At 37.4% G+C, this 25,323-nt stretch overlaps 1 protein-coding gene across 2 annotated transcripts in view; it reads left to right on the top strand.

Annotated features, from left to right (window-relative positions):
- The window catches only part of THADA (THADA armadillo repeat containing), a 64,952-nt gene extending 43,926 nt beyond the window's left edge, over positions 1 to 21,026 (top strand). Inside the window, exons 16-22 of one of the 2 annotated variants that reach the window (XM_081253792.1) lie at positions 1,038 to 1,189; positions 3,992 to 4,205; positions 7,104 to 7,239; positions 7,891 to 8,024; positions 11,221 to 11,379; positions 12,778 to 12,935; positions 20,879 to 21,026. In XM_081253792.1, coding sequence (XP_081109918.1) covers positions 1,038 to 1,189; positions 3,992 to 4,205; positions 7,104 to 7,239; positions 7,891 to 8,024; positions 11,221 to 11,379; positions 12,778 to 12,935; positions 20,879 to 20,992 — 1,067 coding nt within the window. In that variant the 3' untranslated portion in view covers positions 20,993 to 21,026. Of the gene's footprint in view, positions 1 to 1,037; positions 1,190 to 3,991; positions 4,206 to 7,103; positions 7,240 to 7,887; positions 8,025 to 11,220; positions 11,380 to 12,777; positions 12,936 to 20,878 lie in introns of both variants that reach the window. The other variant, XM_081253791.1, reaches the window with a different exon arrangement.
- The last annotated feature ends 4,297 nt before the right edge of the window (positions 21,027 to 25,323 follow it).

Genomic DNA, 25,323 nt, shown 5'->3' on the forward strand with positions numbered 1-25,323 from the left:
TATCATATTAAGTGAAGTCAGAGAAAGACAAATATGATGTCAATTATATGTGGAATCTTAAAAAATTATACAAATGAACTTATTTACAAAACAGAAAGAGACTCACAGGGCTTCCCTGGTGGCGCAGTGGTTGAGAATCTGCCTGCCAATGCAGGGGACACGGGTTCGAGCCCTGGTCTGGGAAGGTCCCACATGCCACAGAGCAACTAGACCTGTGAGCCACACTACTGAGTCTGTGCGTCTGGAGCCTGTGCTCCGCAACGAGAGAGGCCGCGACAGCGAGAGGCCCGCGCACCGCGATGAAGAGTGGCCCCTGCTCGCTGCAACTAGAGAAAGCCATCGCACAGAAACGAAGACCCAACACAGCCAAAAATAAATAAATAAATAAATAAATAAATAAATAAATAAAAGTGTTTCTTATATCCCTTAATAAACCTACACATACACTGGTTAACAGCTGGAAAGAGATTGAAATAAATATATTTATATAAAAAAAAAGAGACTCACAGACAAACAAACTTATGGTTAGCAAAGGGGCTAGTGGGGTGTGGGGGGGGTGTAAATTAGTAGTTTGGGATTAATGTATACATACTACTACGTATCAAATAGATAAACAACAGGGACCTACTGTATAACACAGGGAACTATATTCAATATCTTGTAATAACCTATAATGGAAAAGAATCTGAAAAGGAGTGTGTGTGTGTGTGTGTGTGTGTGTGTATGTGTGTGTGTGTGTGTAAATATATATATCTGAATCACTTTGGTGTACACCTGAAACTAACTCATTGTATGTGAACTATTCTTCAATTTTTAAAAATGGTTATTGAAAATATTTCCTATTTGTAGATTTGTAATACTTATTATTTTATCATTTTAGTAAATAAATTATTGGAAATATTTTTTACACTATTGTGGGTAAAATATAAGGTATGAGTTCTTACACGAATTTTCTATAAATCTGGCCAAATAACTTCAAAATGTTGATTTCCTTTTCCTGTTGTTAACTTAAAAAAATTTTTTTTTTTAATTTTTAGGTAGAGTCCAAACAGTATATCAGCTGAGTCATGATATTGATGTTGGTCGTTTCCAAACGCTAATGGAATGTTTAACTGGCACTTTTGAAGAAGTGAAAATTTTAGCATTTGATCTTCTAATGAAGTTACCAAAAACATTTGTACAATTTCAGGTATTTGGACTTTTCTTCTCTAAGTGTAAATGTGGTGTATGCATGAAAACTTTCTATCTTAGCAGCAGTTAAAGTAGTCTGTGGATTGTCCAGGCTCTTTGCATCTGCCTTCTTACATCTTCTGTTTCAGTTATCATTAATACCTCTCCTGTTGCAGGTAGTGGAATGGAGAAGGTAGGAATGGGTAGTGGGGAAGGAGGAAATATTGTAAGAGAAACAAAATCCAAATCAGTGATCTTTGCTTTTTTTAAAAAAAAATTGTTTTGATAAAAAGGGAGGTGTAGGAGGCAGTAGGTTATATTGTTTACAAGATTATTGGTAGATTTCAGTTAACTGTGGTCTCCTCAGTTCCCTTGGACATGTTAATATTCGATCAAAACACATCACTTACAGTAACTTGATTTTTTTTTAGATAATCTCCCTGCATAGTAGACTGGGAAGCTTAGTGTAAATGAGGTAGAGAACATGTTTCTGATCTTCCAACAAGTAATAGCTAAACTGAGACTGAAACTCAGAGTACTTGAGGTTAACAGCATTTCTCTCCCTGGGCGTTCTACCCCAGCCCCAGCCCCCATGCTCTTCCTCATGCCTTGCACTTCCCACCATGGGGTGAGAATCAAAGATGGGCTCAGGGGTGAAGGCAAAGCTTGGGGATGGGTCTTAAGCAGACCCCATAGCCCAGGTACTTGGCTCTACCCTTGAGACTTATTCTGGGGCAGTGAGGTCACCAGCAGCTGTCGGGTCACTGGCTCTAGAGCTTTGCTATGGCTCCCTGTTGGAGCTGTATACAGGCCACGGGAGCCTTTAGGTGTGGGAGCTGAGCCATGGTCTGGGCTCTAGCTATTAGGCTCTGTTTAGGTATGGCAGTTTGTAGATGCAGTGGGATTCTGTCGGAGCATATGTCAGAGAGCCTAAGGTGTCTGCTTCCACTGCTTCTGGACGGCATTGCAAAATCTCAAACATTTCTGACTTGGGTTCACATTGAGAGTTGCTCCCTAGTGTCCACCTATCCTGGTGGTCTTTCAGGTGCCCTGATGAGCAGAAACTTCTTTGGTGCTTAGGCTGCTAACTTTTGTACTTTATAAGCGTTTTTAAAGAAGATGCTTTCTCTTTCTCTATCTCCCCTTCCACCAACCCTTGCCTCTTACCATTCATCACACTGTAGCTTCGTATCATATGTATAACTATGCCTCATTCCTGGCTAGTATTTTGAGAGTATCTGGAGTGGGGAAAGGTATATATTATGGCGCCTATATGAAAGACCTGGTCCTTACATGAACTGGGAAGGCCCCTCAGTGGGGCTCTGTGTATCTAATTTGATAAACACATGCTTGGTATATAGACACAACTTACAGAACTCAGGAAGCTTAGTAGCACATATGGCTTGCTATAGGATTCTGTTAGTTATATATCTGGTCTGACTTGTGTATTAGTAAATGGTCCCAGATTCAAGATTTTAAATTCAAGATTTTAAAATATTAGTTATGTATTATATTTTCAAAGTCTTTCTTTGGGTATACCCTATGTAATATGTAATTAACTTTTTTAATATAGCTAACTTGAAAACATTTTTTGAATGCTAGCCTAATCTCTCTAAGGATCTGTATATTCATATTTTGATGGCATATCTTTCTAATATATGACTTTACTACTCACCTAGTCTCTTGCCCTTCTTTCTTGTGGAGCTACATATCCAAGGTCTTTATATTTTGATTGACCTGAGATGATAGAACAAAGATGCTCTTTTAGATTCCAAAGGCTATTTTTTTTGTTTCTTACTAATTGGTTAGTTAGTTTAGGGACTTAACTGTCAGTTACAAAAAATGGTTGAGATGCTTAATTGATTCTTTCTAATATTTATTTAGATTTGAGTTTTAGCCACTGTCTTTCAGTTTTTTAGGTCATAGAAAATTAAACAGCAAAGAATTTAAATAGAAATAGGCTGATATTTGAGTCTATTATTTGATATTAGAAGATATTATTAAATATTGGTATACCTAGATAATGATTTTTTCCCTTATATTAGACAGTTATGAGATAATCTTAGTAGAATCAATATTGTTGAGCAACGAAACCCTAGGTTCCAGCGTGGTGAACATGCAACTTGTCAACTGTGGAGTTGGGACTAGGATCCATGTCTCCTGTCCTCAGCCCGTAGATTTCCATGCGTATTACAGTGAACTGCCCTTTGTTCTGTCTTCTTGAGGACAGGCTGTGTGAGTGCATGTTTAGATGAGATATAGGTGTGGGAGCTCTAATGCAGAATTTCTGAGGTTGATCTTATCACTTTATTTTTCACACATATACATGGAGCTTTTCCAGGAGCAGCCTGGTGAATTTGTATTTTCATATGTATGTGTATTTTTCTTCATTGAACTAGTTGTATGGGAAGAGGGTGGGGAGAAAGGCAGGAGCATGACTCCCAGTAAAACAAACCTTGACACACAGAAGAACTCTGGGCTATGTAGAAATAACGAAGATGATCTGGTTATAGTCATAGCAGAATTTCTACAGGAAAAAGTATACTTTTGCTGAAGAAAGAGGTACTTAAAAAAAAAAAGCTTTATCTGGACTTCCCTGGTGGTCTAGTGGTTAAGACTCTGAACTCCCAATGCAGGGGACCTAAGATCCTGCATGCCACTTGGCACAGCCTAAAAAAAAACAAACTCCAACCTGTATTCAGAGAATTAATGTCCATATCGAGTGTCAGTTGTGTGGCAAGCTCTGTCTTTAAATATGTGTTATTCCTTCAAATTAAAGAAATGTTTTAGTGATAATGACTGAGTCTCTGCTTTATCCTAGGATTCAGAGAAACTACAGGGCTTATTCCAGGCAGCACTGGAGCTCAGCACAAGCACCAAACCATATGACTGTGTAACAGCTTCCTACCTACTGAACTTCTTAATCTGGCAGAACGCTCTGCCGTCATCCCTGTCTGCTTACTTAAAAACTCAGCGGGTTGCATGTGGAGATGGAGCTAAGTCTGCTGCTCTGGTGGAAAGTAACACATTAATAGGTTCGTATTGAGTAAATGACCTTTTGCTCTTATTTATCAAAACCAGGGGCTTCCCTGGTGGCGCAGTGGTTGAGAGTCCGCCTGCCGATGCAGGGGACACGGGTTCGTGCCCCTATCCTGGAAGATCCCACATGCCGCGGAGCGGCTGGGCCCGCGAGCCATGGCCGCGGAGCCTGTGTGTCCGGAGCCTGTGCTCCGCAACGGGAGAGGCCACAGCAGTGAGAGGCCCGCGTACAGCAAAAAAAAAAAAAAAAAAAAAACAACCAGTATCTTACTTGCTTCACTATTCATATGGTTAGGCTATCTAATGGTTAAACACTTACTTTGTGTTTTTTTTTATTTAAGAGTTTACCAGCTTTGTAGTTTACCAGCATATAAGTATATCATGAATTTCTCCTTTGCAAATAAATAGTTTACTAAACTATATTGCTTCTAAACAGAGGATTCACATTAAATAAGTACATATGCAAATGTACATTAATAGAGCTTTTATTTAAATAAGACCTCTTTCTCTACCAAAAGTGTACTTTTTTCTACAGAAATTTTACTATGACTATAGCCAAATCATGTTTGTTAATTCTAAATAGAGCAGAGTTCCTTTGTCTGTTGGGGTTTATGTTTTAACTGGCTGTCATACCCTTGCCTTTTACTCTTCCCATATAGTCAGTTCCAAAACCTAGGTCTGAGTTGGTTTAGATCTAATGATTTTAAACAAATATTTGTTGGGGGTTCATGTAGTTAATTTGATTCTAGTAAATCTTCATTTTGGAATTGTACTAGAAATAAGGATAGATAGAGATTTTTACTAAACAAAACAGAGGTCAGATGTTGAAAGAGGGTTGACAGTTATTCTCTCCAAGATAGTAGAAAAAGCCACGAAAAAGAGAACTAATAATGGGAGAAAATTAGGAGGCCATGGATAGTTCTGGTGGAAACGTGGCCACAGAGCTGGGGATAGAGATATGACAGTGCCATGGAACATGACATGTGCCGAACTCTAATTGCTTCAGGGCTGGATTCCAGAGGAGGAGACCCCGATAAGATGATAAGAAGAGGTCTACAATTGGGGTAAACTGGGGAGTTCATACTTCATGTAAAGGCTTTCAAATTTAAGACATTTTTAAACTTTTTGAAATATTTCAAACATACAAAGAATATTTAAATATATATATATATATATATAGGATTTAAATAGTAATAATATAAAAATTTCACAAGTTTTGTCCCCATGCTAGGTAATAACACTCAGCTTAAGAAGTATTAATACAACAGCACCCATAACTTTGAAGCCTCTTCTTTTTCCTAGCTGCCTCCTCCTACCATGTAATTACTGCCCTATGTTTTCCTTCCTTCCTTCTTCCCTCCCTCCCTCCCTCGCTTTCTCCCTCTCTCCCTTCCGCTGCACCAGGTCTTAGTTGTGGCGTGCAGTCTTCTTAGTTGCGGCATGTGAACTCTTAGTTGCACACCATATGCTGCATGCATGTGGGATCTAGTTCCCCGACTAGGGATCAAATCCAGCCCCCCTGCATTGGGAGTGCAGATTCTTACCCACTGGACCACTAGGGAAGTCCCTCCTATACACTGTTGACGGGAATGTAAAATGGTCTGGCCCCTTTGGAAAACAATCTGGTAGTTTCTTGAAAGGTTAAACATATAATTACCATATGACTCCACAGTTCCTCTCTTGGGCATTGTCTTAATCAGCTCAGGCTGCTATAACAAGATACCATAAAGTGGGTGGCTTAAACAACAGGCATTTATTTCTCACAGTTCTGGAGGCTGGGAAGGTTAAGATTAAGGTGCCAACAGATTTGGTTCCTGGTGAGAACCCTTTTCCTAGTTTGTAACAGCAGCCGTCTCAGTCTGTGCTCACATGGAGGAGAGAGTAAGCTCTGGTCTGTCTTCCTCTTCTTATAAGGACACTAATCCCATCATGGGGGTCCCACCCTCATGACCTCAGCTAAACTTGATTACTTCCTTAAGATTCCACCTCTCAGTTTCTTTGCATTGAGGGTGAGGGTTTCAGCATGAATTTGCAAGGGGACAGGCAGGGACACACAAACATTCAGTCCATAATGGGCATATACTTAAGAAAAATGAAAACTATGTCCAGATAAAAACTTGTGCATGAATGTTCATAACAGCATGATTCATAATAGCCAAAAAGTGGAAGCAACTCACATGTCCATCATCTGATAAATGGATTAAAAAATATGGTATATCCATACAATGGACTGTTACTGAGCTGTTAAAAGTAATGAAATATTAATACATGCTACAACATGGATGAACTTTGAAAGAAGCCACATATTATATGATTCTGTTTATATGGTATGTCCAGAATAGGCAGAAAATGCTTAAGTGGTTGCCTAGGACTGGAGAAGGTGAGAGGTGCAGGAAGGGGAGTGACTGATAATGGGTGAGGCTTTTTTGAGGGGGGGATGATGAGAATGTTCTAAAATTGACTGTGGTGGTGGTTGCACATAGCTGTGAATATCCTAAAAATCCTTGACTTGTACACTTTAAGTGTATAAATTGTATGGTATATGAGTAATATATCAGTAAAGCCATTGTTTTTTAAAATCTGTCCAAATAGCACATGGCACATGGGCCTGGGGTTTGTTAACCCAGATAGAGGATGTCTAGGAGAAATGATCCAGAATGAATGCTGTAAATGGAAGGAAGTTAGGGCAAAGACACAGTACTACCTTAACTGGAAATGGAGAACAGGCTGGATAACCTTGGAAGATCTCTTTTTTCATTCAAAAACCTCTAGTATAAAGTTCAACTGAGTTGGGTGCTTTTGTGGGAACTGTTCTGCTGTGCACAAATTTGTAAATGTGTTTTTAAACTGGTGTTATTTTGGTGGGTTTTGCTTTTTTTTTTTGCTTTTTCTAGTTATCAAATGCTTATTGGAAAATCTTGAGGAAGAAGTATCTCGGGCTGAAAATTCTCTGCTTCAGGCAGCAGCATCGTTTCCAATGTATGGGCGGGTCCACTGTATAACAGGAGCTTTTCGGAAGCTAGCTCTAAAGTAAGTATATCCCCACCCCACGCTCTTTCCTCAGTACTCACTTCTGAGCTTTAAACTCTTATTGGAATGTGTCCTGGGAAAGGAATGTATTGCCTTAAAGGTAATTAAAAATTAGATTTAAAAATGTACATATAGGGCTTCCCTGGTGGTGCAGTGGTTAAGAATCTGCCTGCCAATGCAGGGGACATGGGTTCGAACCCTGGTCCGGGAAGATCCCACATGCTGCGGAGCAACTGAGCCCGTTTGCCACAACTACTGAGCCTGTGGTCTAGAGCCTGCAAGCCACAACGACTGAAGCCCACGAGCCACAACTACTGAAGCCTGTGCGCCTAGAGCCCGTGCTCTGAAACAAGAGAAGCCACTGCAATGAGAATCCCGCACACTGCAACGAAGAGTAGCCCCCGCTCACCGCAACTAGAGAAAGCCCATGTACAGCAGCAAAGACCCAACACAGCCAAAGATAAATAAATAAATAAATAAATTTATTAAAAATAAAATACATATATACACGTATTTTTATGTCTTAAGTATTTCATAGATTGCACGATTTTGAAACCCAAATTCTTTTGACCCCTTTTGTCTATTAATTTCATCTTGAAAATGTGATTTTTGCTCTTAGTGTAAATTACCCTAATGTCTTTGTTGCAGCAGCCTGCAGTTGGTGAGTGAGTGGAGACCCATGGTGGAGAAGCTCCTTGTGACATCCTACAGGCTTTCCGCCGTGGTGTCTCCAGTTATTCAGAGCTCCTCCCCAGAAGGCCTCATCCCCATGGACACTGATGCAGGTCAGTAAATGAAGAAAGCTAGAATTACTATGTTTTTTCCCCTAATCATTTCTTCAGAGAGATACAGAGGCTAAATAGGGGGAAAAGAAATTATTATTATGACTAGTGATATTTCTGCCTTTTTAGTAATATTTTTAACTATGAAAAAATAACCAAAAAAAAAAATAGCCAGGTGATCAGCAAGGTACTTCCTCCTCTGGAGTAAATTGGGTTTTATAATATGTCATTTCAGAATACAACCTACCAGGGTTGTATTCTGGCAGGCAGTGTAAATTAGAGAGCAGTTGATGGGATTCAGTCAGAGAAGGCAACTTGTTAGAAATCTGAATAGGCAAAGACCATTGGACATTCAAAGACCATTTAATTAAAAAAAAAAAAAATGGAGGAGATAGTCAAAATGTCCAAAATTGAACTCATGAACTTTCATCTGTCTTTTCCTTCCCAACCCTTGTATCTTTGCAAATGGCCCTACCAGAGACCTGTTTATGCAAGTCAGGAGCCTAGGGCTGCTTGACATCTCCCCTTTGCTCCTTATATCTAGCCTGTCTCCACGTTCTTTCAGTGGTGCCCCCTAAATAGCTTTCAAATCTCTTTTTTCTTTTATCTGCATCTTCTTACCTTACTGTAGGCTTTTATCCTCTCTTGTTTCCCCACATCTACTCTTATCTCCTTCCATTTCCTTTTTACCACATCCAAAGTAATCTTTTCTAGTCATATAATCTATCACGTTACACATAATCTTTACTTAACCCTGTGCTCTGCCCACCCCCTCTTCCTTTTTATTTAAAATATGTTAGTGACCAGGTCCTGTAATAGTTTTGCTCCTGCTACCTTGCCAGTCTTGTCTCTTAGCATTCTCCCCTTCCCATAGATTCTCCTTCATGGAGTTGTTGCAGTTTAACAGGAATCTTGTCTGTTTTCCTCCCTTGTGCTTAGCACAGTGCCTGGCAGAAGGAGGTACACTATCAATAGTTGTTAGAATGAACGAACAATTCCTGAAAGTATAGGAACTAAATTCAGTGCCTGGAATGCCCTTGGTGGTATGTGTATACAGCAGTTCCCTCTTAATCTGAGGGCTGTATGATCCAGGACCCCCAGTGGATGCCTGACAGTGCAGATAGTACCAAACCCTATACATACTATGTTTTTTCCTATACATACATACTTATGTTAAAAGTTAATTTATAGATTAGGCACAGTAAGAGATTAACAATGGTAACCAATAATAACAGAATAATTATAACAGTATACTGTAATAAAAGTTATGTGAATGTGGTCTCTCTCTGTTTCTCTCAAAAAATCTTACTACATTGTGCTCACCCTTTTTCTTGTGTTGATGTGAGATGATAAAATGCCTGTGTGCTGAGGTGAAGTGAGGTGAATGACGTAGTGTCATCAGAAGGAGGAGCCCTGACGATGTTGATGGTTGGATGTCAGCTGCAGACGATGTTGATGGTTGGGGATCCCAGGTGGGATGGAGAGGGACAGTGTGAGGGGATTACTGGATCTGTACTACAACAGGCCAGAAGGGATTGGCCATTAAAGGTATATACCAACATGAACGTTCCTTTGAACACCTAGAAAATCATGAAGTAAATTTATATTTTGGTGTTGAAATAAAGTTGGTGAATGCATTTTGGAGTGCAAATGAGAGGCTTATATTAAAAACATACTGAGTAAATCATAAACACACACTGCATCATACAATACAATACTTTGGGCCGATAATTAAACTAATCTAGAGATGTGTGGTTGCATAGAAAATGTTATGTTTTGTTCTTCACTAAAAATGAGTTGGAAGGTTGGTGGTGGTTCATGATACTAAGATACAGTTATAGATTTATTTTGGCTGATAGTCTAAATACTAAAATGTGTTGGTTTCGTTTTCCTACTTAAACAGTGCATAGGAATAAAGAACATCCAGTCTGATAGCTAATATTTGGATCAGGCAATACCAATATATTTTGGATGAGAAATCTTGAATGTTTGTCACCAGTTGTGGGTAGGGCCTTCAGAGTATGCTAAAATTTTGTTTGTTATTAAAGTTTTAAAATATCTGTCAGTCTCAAAAACTGTCGATGGTCCACTAACTTTTCCTTAATTTTGCCTTTTCTTTTTTCCTCTGGTTGTCTCCATTTTTCTTATGTCTTTCCCATGTTATCTGCCATGCATTATGAATTCTTTGAAAAAAGTCTCCCCTGAAAGCCACAAAAATGGTTGTTAAAATTTTATTCTGGTTACCCATCTCTTTTTTCTTAGTCTTTCTATGGTTTCTTTTTGGGCCAGTGTTACTTTCTCATGGCTGTCAAAATTTGTTTTTGGCAAAATTTCATGGAAACCACAAGTGAACATAGGATGTTGGCCAAACCATTATGATAGCAGTTTGGGTCTTTGTATTTCCCATAATACCTAAAATGTAAGTGTGTATAATAGGTATACAGTAAATAACCCATTCTTTGATTTGTTAATTGGTTTCAGATGATTACCTGTTGTTATTTTCTTTCAAAATCAGAGCCTGCCTAGCTCTTTATTACCTAGTCATCCATAAATTCCTTCAGCCCATGTTACTGAACCTCTGCCATGACCCAGTTTCTGTTCTAGGCACTAGCAGTTGAGCAGTGAACAAAGTCTTGCATTCGTGAAGTTTACATTTCCTAATCCAGCGAGTGCTTACTAAGAAAAATGAAGTTTAATATAATATTAGGACTGGAAATCTAACTTAGAAAGCAGTATATTACTTATGCATTTCAAAGCCAAATATGGAGTTTTCATGATATTCCTGGGCCATAAAAGATTATTTTTGTTGGTGGTGGGATTTCTTACCTCTTAAAACAAAATTCATTGAAGTTTATTGCTCTTCCTTCATCTATTTGAGCACTGTATTTGAGATTCTTAGACAACACTGAGAAAAGCAATGTAAGGGAGATGGCAGCCTTTGTCTATGGACAGTTTCTGTTGTGCTTTTTTGTCCGATCTTCACCCTATTTAAAATATTCACCATATTTTGAAAGTACACTCAAGTGTCATGAAGACCTTATATAAATAATTTTCACATTATCCATCCTGTGAGTCCCTTCTTATAGTGCTAATTATCAAGTACTGAAAATTACAAAATTTTTGAGGGCAAATACCCCCAAGGGAAGTCTTCATGTGATGTGGAACTGGGATTTTACATTATCTCATCTCTCTCCCTCAGAGTCAGCAAGCCGCTTGCAGACGATTTTGAATGAGATTCAGCCCCGAGATACTAATGATTATTTCAATCGAGCTAAAATTTTGAAAGAATGTGATAGCTTTGATTTGGAGGACTTGAGTGCCAGTGTACCAAATATTGATACTTCTGCAGAAATCAAAGGTATATATAAAATCAGTATTGTAGTCAGTATTTAAGCGACAAATAAAATGTGCAAAATGCTCTTTTTCTATAGTAAATCAGAGGCTGCAAATGTGTGTAGTACACTTCTAGAAAATAAAGTCTTTTTTGAGCTTATAAATGATTTATTTTGGGGAATGAGTTTATAAGACTACCAGAAAATGGTGTTCACCAGTGCAGTGTATAAGGTGCTTCAGCAAAAAGCCTTTCAGTGCTGAAACCTGTCTTGACAGCCAGGTGATGTAGGAACAGCGATGCACAGTGAACTTGGGTTTGGGGACCAGTCTGCTTCTCCCAGCACTATGGTTCGATGTTGTGAGAGTCCTCATAGTCAAACAGCCTTTTAAAGGAAACAAGTTTATGACTCAGAGAAATGTGAGCTGCTCTGTTGTACCAGGCCTCCAGAATTCAAATTCTTACTGTTTGTTTTCTCATTAGTTCTTTTATAATTTTCTATAATGCTGTAAAAAGTCATCAGAAGCAGTAATATCTTATTGATTTATAACATATTCTACATTCTCCACTAGGTGGGGATATTGTCTTGTAAAAATTTCTCTTTATGATTTTTTTTTTTAATTACACAAAATAACACAAATGTATGCTTGTAATAGTTTCAAATAATACAGAGATAAATATGAATTAAAAACAAATTAATTTTGTTTTCTTTCATTTCCTTATTTCCTCCTCAATCCTACTTCATCCCTCTTTAGTGTACATCATTTCAGACCAATTTTATGTATTTAAGTGTATGTACAATTATCCTTTGAGTTTAGTGGCCTTTTAAAGGACAAATGGGATTACGTTAAAAAGGTTATTTTGTTAACTTACATTTTAAATTTAATAGTTTCTTTTGGATTTTTTTTTTAATGTCAGCATTAAAATATTTCTAAAGCTAGAAAAAGAGAGTAAGGATTCATATAGCTAATTGACCATGGAATTTAAATATATTTTGAAAGAGAATTTGTATTTTCCTTTGAAAGGAAAGTCATATCCTATTCTTTTACTGACATCGCAGCCACCCTCACCAAAACAAATAATAAAATGTATTTATTATAGTCATATTTTATGGATGACTGAGAAGCAGGAAGAGTTTGTTTCATTAACTTGCAAAGGTTAGACTTCGGTTTTAGAATAATATTGTGTTTTATTTTTAAGTTTATTTTGAATATAGTATATTAAATAAAATACTGTGATTCCTACCCATAACACATGCCCAACAAATGTTAGTTATTTTCTCCTGAATAAATATAGCATATGACAAATTGGTTTGTTCAAGCAGATTATTCTTGGGGAAATTATGAATAAGCTTGTTCTAAGAAACCTGGGATGTGAGTAATCAAGTGTCTAGTGTTGCAATAGTTTTTTTTTTTTCTTTTTAAGGTAAAGAAGGAAAAACATGTGACGTAACTGCTCAGATGGTGCTGGTATGTTGTTGGAGAAGCATGAAGGAAGTCGCTTTACTCTTAGGCTCACTGTGCCAGCTTCTACCCATGCAGTCTGTGCCAGAATCTCCTGATGGATTATTGACAGTGGAACAGGTAGGGTAGCTGTTTATTCCACCTGGTATAATTTCTGGTCAAAGCATAAATCACAAACTTTTATTTAAAAGTTAAATAAGTTAAAAAAATTTTTTTAATAACTTAAAAAATTTTTTAACATTTTTCTTGAATAAAATCTTACAGATGTCAACTGAAGAAAGTTCATTAAAGTATAGGAATTGGATCTTGCAATCCATTTCCAAACTTTGGCATTTTTAGAAATGTTTTTATTTTTCTAAGTTATATAAATAATGATAGCTTTTACCTCACTTTTAACTTCAATATTAACATTTGAATTTTTATTTCTCCATTTAACACACACAAACTTAAAATTCAAATGTAAATGAACTTGTCTATTTAGTAAAACTCCACAAACCTCTTAAATTTTGCAAAGAAAAAAACATATATATTTTTTTTCTTTATATATTGGTTGATTATGGATCTCATGTTTCCCTCTACATTGATGATAAAGTTGTAGTTACTTTGGTTTTTTTGGCTGACTTTTATTTTAAGACCACAAAGTCAGTTCCATCTGGGACTGTTCAAGTGACTTGAGTGCAGTGTTTATAAGAAATTAGCTTACCACAAGCATTTCATTTGGGAATATTTTAGATTTATTAGATTTCTGTTTTTAATTGATTCCCTCTTCCTTTCCATATGGTTTCAACAAATCCATTTCCCACCATTTTCCAGCAAAGATACATAACACGTACTTTCATTTTTAACCTTTTTCAAATAAAGATAGTTTCTCCCGTAGGGTGTTATGACATTTAAGAACAAAACAAATATTGTAGTATGCTAATGCTGATTATTTCTGTAATAACCATGTGACCTGTTCCATGGAAATAATGCTAATATTTTTATTCTCACACTCTCTGTGGCTGATGTGTTTGCATCTGGTTAACAGCTGGGCTTGTGATGTTGCAAGGCTCTGAGACAGAACGGCAGAGGGGAACAGAACACTGCCGGCTTCATTACGTTCCTTACGCTCTTCCAAATCAAACAGGCGTTAGTGTCCTAGAGTTACTTGCAGTCCTTACTGGTGACTGGCTGGAGTGCCAGTGCCAACGTCTTTGCTGAGGAATCCAGCTATGATTAATGATTACTTCCCTGATGTTCACCATCTCATTAAGAAGTAAATATGGGCTAGAGCCCCTTGACTTCTCAACTTTTCAAGGACAAGTTAAAACATCTAGTATTTTAGGTTTGCTGGCCAGTGTTTAAAAACAAAATTAAGGGAAACATATTTTACTTTTACTATAGCTGAGAAAGACCTGAAAGCTTCCTGTGAAAATCATTTCTCCCTGACACCTTTTACAGGGCACCCAAATCTTAGGAAGTTCTGTGGGATATCCAGGTTAAAATTGGGAATTAAGTTTTTTAAATTGGGAACTAATATAAAATAGATGTTTGTAAAACAATAACAAAGAGAGGCTCTTCTAAATCAAAGAACTCTTCTGACGACTGTTTTCTTGAATAAGAAATAGAATCCTGTTTTTCTGTAAAATATCCGTTTCCATTCTAATAAGGTCCAGTCATTTCTCCATGTCGCCATTCATGTGGTGACCCCACATATATATGTTTGAGAAGAAAGTAATGACTGAGTGAGTGAACAAGAGTGTATGGGATAGCACTGTTCTGACATTGAAACCCTGCCCTCTGTGGAAAACTTTAGTCTTGATCATGCTACATTTTCCTCAAAAAGTTAAAATGCTCCTTAAAAAAATTTAATTTTTTTACATTTTAAAAAATGTAGGGGCATTTAGTCAATGAAATCTAAAGATATCAAGAAATGAGTATTACATTACTAGAGGATTCCTGCTTTTAAACATATAATTTTGTTCCGTGAAATTCCTTTAAACTAAACATATTCCTATGTACTTAGTACTTTTAAGAGTTAAAAATATAAATGACAGAGAAGAATGCAGTCTGCATTGGAGTGCCGGGGCCACGCCTAGGGTCTACCTTCCTTCCAAGGGCATAGCCGCCCTGGCATCACTAGTTCTTCTGTGCACCTTGTGGCAAAGCTACAAATGTAAGCGTCAGCAGTGTAGGTGAATGTGACCACAAGAGACCTGCAGAGGCAGTGAAGTGACTTACGGGCAGAACGCTCCGCATTGTTGGGGAGAATTGGGAACTTGGATTTCTTATTCCCAAGAATCATAAAAACTGTGATCTCCTTTTCTCTTAGTGGATGAAGGAAGTTGTTCTACAGAACCTGAAATACTGGTGTTCAGCCTGTTGCTTCTCTTGCTCTCCACTCACCCTTCACTACTGAAAAAGGAATAGGATTCTCCTGCCAATTTATATTTGAGGTCTCACATTTAGACGACGTAGAGGACTTCTCATGGAACTCAGCTCCTTTAAGCCCATCCTGATTTTACAGCCCTCTGTTAAAGGGGTGACAACTTCAATCCCCCATACATGAGTATAGTTTCTACTAGGCCAGCAGGTAGTGAGACTCCAATTTGGGGATTTTTGCTGCTGTACGAGGAGAGGAGCTGGTGCTCGCTTATAATTCTGAGTATTCAGTGCTGTATTCACATACTGTTCGAGCTGGGAGGCTCACAGAGATGATATTATCCAGCTCTCTTGCACAAGGGGAGACTGAAGCCCTTGGATGTTACCTGGTTTGCCCAAGATCACAAAGCTGGTTTGTGGCAGCTCTGGGACAGGAACCTGATTCTTCTGCTTCCCAGCCTGTATTCCGACATGACACAGTGCTGCCTTTGTTCTGAATGGCTCATTTAATTTTTCTTTAAATTTAATTTTCCCAGCTTCCCATAGCCAACCAGATTTTTGCAAGCAACAGGACAGTAAGGCAACTTGCTACTGAACTTTATATAGCAAATGATCCATTCCCTTAGATGATTGCTTGTGAAGGAGTGTGTCCTCTGCGACTTCATCAAGAAGAAAATGTGTTCGTTCAGAGGCATGTCTGACCCTTCTCCTGCGCTGTAATCACATTATGAAAGGTTCTTTCATAATGTCCCTGTCCAAGAGGCAGAGATAAAACCAGCTTTGAGGGATGTAAGTCGAGACCCTTAAAGAGTGAGCAGTGCATGCAACCTTATCTCACAAACTTCCTGACTGGTGTGTGTCTGGGTTTCAAGCTGGGCGCTTTGCTGATGCAGAGCTTTTGCTTGATACATTGTTGGTCCTCTTTCCATGGGATATGGGATACCCAGTACCTACTGATTGTTCTAAACTTCCTCCACCTGGGCTATCAGTTCATATGTTTATATATTTCCCCTAATATTCCTAAAAAGAAGCTTTTGGGTAGATTTTTTTTTTTAATGTATCTGCTTTCCGCTTCCTAGGAATTACTGCCACAGAAATCACATGATTAAGAATAATTACCAACCATTAGAAATGAGCAATTTAAAAAACTCCTACTTTAGATTCTATTGTAATTTTCCTGATGTACATGGCTAACTGGGTTTATATGTACCCTCAGTACCTTTTGTTACTGTTTTAGATTTTTGTTAATGAACTATAAGTGGGATGTATGTTTATTAGCATTTGTCAGTCTTAAAGAAATTACCTTTTGTATTTTCTTTTACCAAAGTTTATTTTTTAGAAACTATGAGTAAGTATTCATTGAACCGTGCTGAGTGCAGGTTACCATTTTTAAGCTGTGAAGTGAAGTTGAGCATGTAATTACATCATTTAGTCAACTATTTATTGACTGCCTTACTACAAGGGTGTTGTGGGAATATTAAGAAATAGAATATGTGGTTCTCTGAGCTCAAAGGGCTTGGAAATGTAATAGGGGATACAAGACGAATTCATTTCAAAAAGTCAGACTAAAGGGCAACTGTTAAAATGTCACATGGTTAAGGATTTTCCAGAAAACAAAGAATAAACGTTCTGGTGGGAAGACGTCTGAATACCAGGAAACCATCATCTTTGTTATTATGTAGGAGGACAATGTTTGGGCTTGCACGAAATCCCAAGTGTTAGTAAGAAATCACTATAGTAGAGAATGTCCAGTTTAAAATGTTAATTATCTTACTGTAGTGTAAACTTTTATAAACTATTCCATTTAACCAAAGTGGAATTAGAAACTCCTGTTGACATTCCTAAGGTTGTGGCTGTGTCTTAAAGTAAAATTTAAATTAAGGTTTAGGGATTAAGTCTCACTACTTGATGACACAAAATGAAAACAAAAATTGACATTTAGCAATATTGATTGCTACACTCTGCCAGGTACTCTGCTAAATGCTTATTTGCATAATCTCATTTATTTCTCAGAATAATCCTGTGAAGTAGGTTCTAGTTTTATCCCCATTTCACAGATGAGAGAACTCTGTTACTTATGTAATTAGCTTGTATTGGTAAGGAGGCTGAGTAGGGCTCTTGAACTCAGCCGTCTTGGCTCCAGAATCCCAGATCTTAACCAATGCACATGCTCTTTGTAGAAGTGTCCCACCTGTATACTTGAATCTTTGGGGGCTTGCTAACTTATAATGAGGGTAATTAGCTTTGATTTTTCTACTGTATTTCTCTCTACTATCTAGATAAAGGACAAACAAAAAATATATTTACATTTGCCCTTTGTGGGTTTTATGCTCTAGGTGAGCATTTAGCTCCCCTGTTTAGTCTGTTGGTGAATTATAGGTGCCTAGAGACATAGCACGTAGCTGTCCTCCCCTGTGGAAATTTAGACCCTGTAAATCCATAAAGCATGTTAATTTGCCTATAGAAGTAGGTTTTATGGAAGGTTAGAACCAGGATACACTAAACTTAAAAAGATAGTGGTTAGAATTTCATTTGAAGAATAGAAATCAGTGCCCTTTTTTTTCATATTTACTTTAATTGCCTTTCAGAAATTCTGAGATATATATTATTCATTAAGAAAATATTTTGTAAAGACATCATCCATGTTAAAAGAAAAGTTTTTATGAACTTTAAATAGGAGCTAGGTATCTAATAGATAGATTGAAAGGCAATCGAGTTGAATTTTCAGAGTAGTTTTTCATTTTTTAAATAAAATTTTGAAATTCTTTTTCTGATTCTACTGTTGTCATAAGTTTCTACAGGGTTAAATATGTTCCCTATAGTCTGATCATCCAAGGGGAGAGTGTCAGCATGGCCCCTGTTCCCTGTCCAGCTGCTCATGGACCACATTGCCCTGTTGACTCCTCCCACCCACTGTGATAGGGTACATCCTTACCTTGCAACCCTGTCTTCTTCCACTATTTTCTAGCGTGAAATCTTGAGGCCATTCAGCCAGGTCTGCTATCACTCTCCTGTATAGTCTGTGTTCATTCATGTAAAAAGACCCAGTGAAGTGTCTGACAGGTAGCAGCTACTTAATAAATGTTTGTTCATTTATTCTAGTATGCCAGCTTCTTCTCATGGTAATTACCCTTTTCTGTATTGGTTCACTCATGTATATCCTGTTTAAGGTCTGGCCATGAAGCTTTTTCTAATTCATTTCAATGCAAAAAGAGCTGTCATTTCTTAGTGCTGTTAAGCTCTGCTGTTAAGCTTCTGATGGGTACCATCCAGCATATTGGTTTTCTCTGAAAGCCTTTGGAGGACAAACATCTTGTTTTGTTCTTTGTCTACCCAGCGCTAAGCTGCTAAGCATTTGACAGGGTGCTAAAAAAGTACTTACTGTCTGATTAATAGAAATATACTCTCTTCAAAGGGAAAAATTTGTATTAAGCCTGGGTGTTACCTAGGTGGGTTTGTTGGGAAATTAAGTGCAAAATGAAATGAGAAAAAATGGTCTACCTCTCACTTCTGTCTTTAGAATCTCATTCTGTTTTCTGAGGCCAGGATTATCTAGGGTTGAGGTCTACCCTTCAGAAGAGAGACCATCCACTGGTCTCATTCACCTCTGAGGTCTTTGATATTATTATATGCTTTTTGACTTAAGCCCCTTTGAAGAGAGTTAAGGTAAAGGAAGCAATGAAAATCTGATCTTTGTTTAAGAACTAGATTGTAAGTCCACAGAGAAGCACTTTACCAGTAACATTTCTGTTTTCCTGAAGTATGTTTTAATATCTGTAACATTAAAAAAAGATTAAGGATGTTAGAGAGACCCCATCTCTATGACTTCCTGTTTTTATTTTTTGTGCCTTAGTACACCTTTTTAGAAATCTTCTTTGGTTTCTCTAATAATAGAAATGATGGTCATAACAAGTTAGTTAACTGATGTTTCTTCTGGTCCTGTTTTGTAGCGTTATTGAGCTTCAGGTATGTCTTGGGGGTTAAATTCAGATTTTGTGCTTGATAATTCTGTTCAAAATATACTCTGAAATTACGTATTGAAGGTAAAATGATAAGGCTTACCCTGACTCTTGACTTTTGACGACTAGTAGTATGTAGCTTGTAAAAAATATTAAAAATTAAGGATATCATCAGATCTTTACCTGAAAACTTTAGCTGAAGAACATGACATGGCACTCTTTGGGGATATTAAATTGTTAGAATTTTAAAACTTCTGTTATATCCTGCTTTTCTGGTTCTTTCTTGATCTCATATCTGATTCTTATTTCTCTAAATGTATCACCCATCTTTCTATAATCATATATATTTTGAGTTTAGAGTATGCCTTTAGCTTTCTTCTATTTGGAAATCCAGACAGAGGTCACATTGAACTGAATTGGTTTATAAGTTAAGGGCCTGTGCTGAGCTTTTAGATTTATTAACTCATTTTAATACACAATCTGTGAGGCAAGTGCTATTATTATTCCCAGTTTATAGATGAGACTGAAGCAGTTGCCCATGGTTACATGTTTAACTACTCTTTCTACTGTTTATCATCTCTGATGTGTGCAGAATACCAGTCACTGTGCTGAGGTAGAAGTTGTTTCTAGATAAGCCTATGTGAGCTGTCTTGGGTTAGCTTGCTTTTTCACCATTCTGTGACCTGCTGGGGAGACCTGGATCAAGAGAGAGCCAGTTGTAGCTTTGGTCCTGAGTTTTATACAAAATCTGGATTCTCTAAAGCTTATCAGCTACCAAATCTTATGGTATAAATGTAGAATCAACCCAACCACTTTAAGAGTTAATGTTATACAAAACTTCATCAGCAACTAATTGCAGTCATGTCTTCTTTAAAGTAGATTGTCATATTTGTTATTTGTTTAAACTTGCATGGAGAAAAGCAGCATGTATGAAAGCGATTGGGTAGCATTCTGGAAAACTCCATGGTTCTGACTCAAAATGAAGCCTGTCAATTTTCAGGAGGCCCTTTGCACTAAATCTTGTGTGGCCATTAATATTTGTATATCTCTAAAAGGTAATTATTGGGAAGTATTGTTTAATGGGTTGGAGTTTCAGTTTGGGAAGATGAAAAAAATTCTGTAGATGGATGGTGTTTACCCAGTAAAGTGAATATACTGAATGCCACTGAACTGTACACTTAAAAATGGTTAAAATGGTAAATTTTATGTTATGTATATTTTAACCATAATAGAAAAAAAATTTTTTTGAAGTGGGGACTAAAAGGTAATTATTTCACGTAGGCCTAGGTGTGTAAGGGTTGTCACCTTGTGTGATTTGCTGTTGGTGTTGAATGATATGAGCTAACAAAGAGAACACAGCAAGATTTGTGAAGCTGGCATAGGGAGGCAGTTCTAGCCTAGCAGTTAAAGATGGCCAACTCTGGAGCCAGATTGCCTGGATTTACGTACTAGTTCTACCACCTGCTTGCTGTGTGACCTTGAATAAGTTACTTACCCTTTCTGGGCCTCATTTTTCCCAGTTGTAGAGTGGAGATAATAATAGTGCTTTTTTCGTGGAATTATTGTGAGAATTAATTGCGCTAGTATTACCTGTTACATAATAGGTGCTAAAATATTACCTGTTACATAATAGGTGCTAAATGGATGGGCATCGAGACCTGAGTTCTAAATGATGTTACTGACATAAATACATCTGTCAGTGTAAACATAAATGGCATATTTATTTTTGATTTTGTTTTGAAGGTAAAAGAAATAGGAGATTACTTTAAACAGCACCTTTTACAGTCCAGGCACAGAGGAGCATTTGAACTGGCTTACACTGGCTTTGTGAAACTCACCGAAATCCTAAACAGGTAAAACAAAGCAAATATCCCTTTAATTTTAAAAAGATTAAATGTACAAACCATGTGCTCGAAGTAGAATTTAGTTGTGTCTTTTGATGTTTAAAAGAATAGGACTTAGTTGGCTTCAAAACTCTTGGAAGAAATTGTTTTCTTAGGTTTCATTGTATGATTTACTGCAGATGATGGAGTGAAATGTCCAAACCGAGTCGCTCTCTCATTGAAAGGTGATTTGACACAAACTCAAAGATTTTGCTAAAAATAGATTTGAAGTTACCATTTATTTTCATTGAATGAAATGACTGTTTTGTCTGTTTGAAAATTACTTGGCTTGTGGAATAAAATAAGCCCTCCAGTTTTTTGGATTTGTGTATATTACAGACAGAGGAACACTTAAGGATTTTGTGTTTTTCTTCGTAATTTTATCTTATAGAAAATTTAAAAGAACAGTAAATAGACCAAAAAATATAAAGGACTTTTCCCCCTTACTTGGAAAAATACTTAAGTAGATTTCGTACATTTAGCCAAATGTTTTTTTTTTTTTGACATTATAGGTGCTGATAATTTCATTCATTCATATAATAGATTTCCTCCAAAGAGCTTGTGAGGAAACCTTAAATTACTTAATGACTAAGTGTTCATGGCAAGTGTTCTCTAAATAAAAGGTAGTATTTTCCAGGAAAACATTTCCATTGCCTGGAAACTTTTTGAAATGAAGCAGAGTTCTGCCAGCCTTGTAGCCTTAGCAAACATTTTATTTTGGGCCGTTAAGACACCTACTCCTTGAATATTTTTGAAGCATTTTTTTCACACTCCTGGTAAAACATTTATAAAACATTTTGGCAGTTATGGGCTGTACAGAATATCTTTAAATGATACATTAAAAAATGTCCTTGACATTAAACTGCTGATCTTGAAAATATTTTGTTGTCTTTGCAGCTCTTTCTTTTCAGTGTAGACATGACTTAAGAATATTTTTTTCTCACAAAACAACACACTTCCCTCCCTTCAAATCAATTAACAAATATATATATTGAACACTAGCTGTGTGCTTAGTACTGTGCTTGGCTTGGAGGATATAATACTTCTTTATGAGACAAGGTTCCTGTTCTCAAAGAGCATATGGTTTAGTTGGGGAAATAAGCAGGGATGAAATTCAAAATATTTAACAAATGGTACATCATGGGCACTGACTGGTCAGAATAGACACTGGCTGTAAGCACCCAAGATCACTGTCTATGTGGATGTGTGTGAGCTGAATATCAGCCTGGAGAGTGAGACCAAGACACTTGAACAAGATGAGCCAGTGTAATTGTCAAAATTTGGGTGAAATTTACAAATTCTGTAGGCATAGCAGAGAGAAAGCAACAAAGAAAGGCTGGGAGGGCTTATTGGAGGAGGTGGAATTTGTGCTAATGCATGAGTAAGGTTTAAGTAGATAGGAGGAGAAAGTATGAGTAAGTGTTCAGAGGCTAGAACCAGCATGGCATATTGTTAGGTGAGTAAATGAGCCAGCCTGATTGTTGTGGTGGTGGTGCTGGTGGTAGAGTTACTAGGCAATATCATACATTTGGATAGATGGAGGTCAAATTATGGATACCTAGAAAGCAGATTTGCTGTAGTAGGGATGGAGAGAGGGATTGAACATTTTCGGCCTGAAATAGATCATAGGAGGCATGTAGAATGGAGAAATAGCAATAATCTATGACACGAGGTCTTAGTTCTACTTACATCCATTCTGTTTATTGGCAATGAGATTGTACGAAAACTACTGTCCTCAGCCTCTGATTTCTTCATCTATAAAGTAAGGAAAAGAATATTTGCCCTGTTGACAGATCTCTCTGGCTTTTGTTATATGGATCAAGTAAAATACCTATGTATGAAGACCCTTTTGCATTATTAAACTTTCTACAAATGTAAAACATTATGAGATTGATGTTGGTTATGGTGCTGGTGCATCAATGTAGTTTTTCATTTGGAAGTGTTAGGTTAGATAGATTGTAGTGACAGATAGTAGTGAGAAGAGACTGGCATCGGCTCTAACAATCTAGAGCTGAGGTGATGAGAGCTTCCTCTGAGTCAGTGGCTCTGGGAATGGAGGGAAAGAAGTGGCATCTCAATTAATATTTATCCCCACATAGTAACAACTCTACACATGACGTTTTGAATGCTTAGAAGAGAAGCTGTGGACATCTCTTATTTCATGGTTTGATGTGTCAAGAATTAGGGCAGTGCATAGCTGGGCGATTCTTCTCCTCGGGGTGTTTATCGAACTCAATTGGTGGTGTTCAGCTGACAGATGAACTGGTCAGGAGGGTCCAAGACAGCTTTATTCACATTATGGCACCTTGGTTGGATGGCTAGAAGATAGGGCCTAGTTGGGACTGCATGTGGCCTCTCAGCATGGCAGTCTTGGGGTAGCTGAAATTCTTATATGGCAGCTGGCTTCCTTCAGAGAGACTGTTCCAAGAGAACCGGGCAGAAGCTTCATGGTGTTTTCTGACCTAGCCTTGGAAGTCTCATGGCATTGCTTCAGTCACATTGTTTTGGTTCTAAATGAGTCTTAAGGCCAGTCGGATTCAAGGGGAGAGGAGTTAAACTTCACCATTTGATGGTAAAGTGGCAAGATTGTATTGTAGAAATACGTGTGGGATGGGAGATATAGTGGTGGCCATCTTTGAAGAATGCAATCTGCCACATGAAGTAAACTGAATGTGTGTGATAGAGGTCCCCAGGGAGTCCACGACTGTTCCTGGGGTTTAATTTTTGGTGACCAGAAAAGTGGGATTGATGTTACCACAGGCAAGGAGACTGAAAGACGAGATTACTTTGATAATGATGAATACATTTGTTCTGTATGTGTTGAGTGTGACATGATGGTGGCATATCCTGGTGGAAATATTTAAGTCAGAACTGGGAGATAGGGGATTAGTTTGGGTGCTATTGCAGAAACAGAGATGTAGATTTATACCATCTTCATAAATATCATAGCTAGTAGGATTGTAGTCTTTAGGGAAGAACTTAAAAGGAGAAAAGAACAGAGGACCAAGGACAGAGGCTTTTGAACAACTGTACTTTGTAGTTGAAAGTACAGTTGAAGGCATTCCAAATAAACGGAGTGGAGAGATGAGGCAAGGCCCAGTGCCTGGTATCTCAGCCACTCCTAATCTGCTGTAAAGATCTCCTCATGGCTGTCACTATTGGCTTTTAACCAACCTGTTATGAGTTCCCAACTGTTCCTTCCAAACCAAGTGGTTCTTGATCCCTTTGGAGACATTTCAGATCTGCTGAACAGAATGTTTTAGGGAGAACATCTTTGCAGTATGTGTGGCTTCCTTTTGTTTGGTTTTTATTTTTAAAAGCAAATGTATTTCTTTTGGATCCTTCTGAAAGCTTTTAAGTTATGAAAAATTTATTTAGGCATACAGTGCTTTAAAGTTTGCAGAAAGAAATCTGGGCTTTCAGGAAAATCCACTGAAATGGAGGCCAACTGCCGGCCACCTCTTGAACTACAGCTGTGTTAAGGAAGCAAGCACTTAAAGAGATTAATGGGTAAATAACTGAAGAGTTAAACATGAGCCACATTGTTTGAATTGGTGTTTAACAGGATTATTCAGAATGTCTTCAAATGTAAATTGACTTCACTATTAAACAATCATCTAAGAATAAATAGGAATGGGAGACACTATTCTTTTTTCTGGGAATTTTTTGAAAGCAACACTTGCGCGCGCGCACACACACACACAATATGTTGAGTTAATCTTCTAGAATCTGATTTCTCATATGGTCCTTTCTATTTAGAATTTGATGAAATATTCATGCACTCTTTAAAAAACATAATCACCTGCCTATGCATAATTACCTGCTTAAGCACTTGATTAGAGTGGTTAAATACATTAAAGTTTTCACTGTAAATTCAGGTTTCTGATGAAATTCATATTTGCTTATTTACACTCTATAATCTTAGTATTTTAAGTTATTCTTTCAGTGATAATAAACAGAATTCTAAACTAGGGTGCCAAGCAGGGAATCTAGTTTTCATTTGTTCAGCCATAAATTAAAAGCTTAACTCTAAGGGGATTAAGTTGTTGTCTACAATTCTAAATCTAGAAGGGAGGTTCATGAGTACCTGATATTGTCTTACTCTTCATTTTTTTGAATTGCTCTGCTTATTGAAATGTAGCTTAACCTATGAATATTTACTGCACTAATTACAATCATTCTCACATTGTTGGCCTGAAAAAATGAACTGCTGACATTTAGCAATTTTTGTCATAAAATGCTACTACTGACTCATGGACGTCAACAATTATGGTGGACAGAAGTAATTTAAATATGTATTACAAC

This window comes from Mesoplodon bidens, assembly GCF_964165515.1.
Source record: "Mesoplodon bidens genome assembly, chromosome: 14".
In the NCBI taxonomy this organism is placed as follows: domain Eukaryota; kingdom Metazoa; phylum Chordata; class Mammalia; order Artiodactyla; family Ziphiidae; genus Mesoplodon; species Mesoplodon bidens.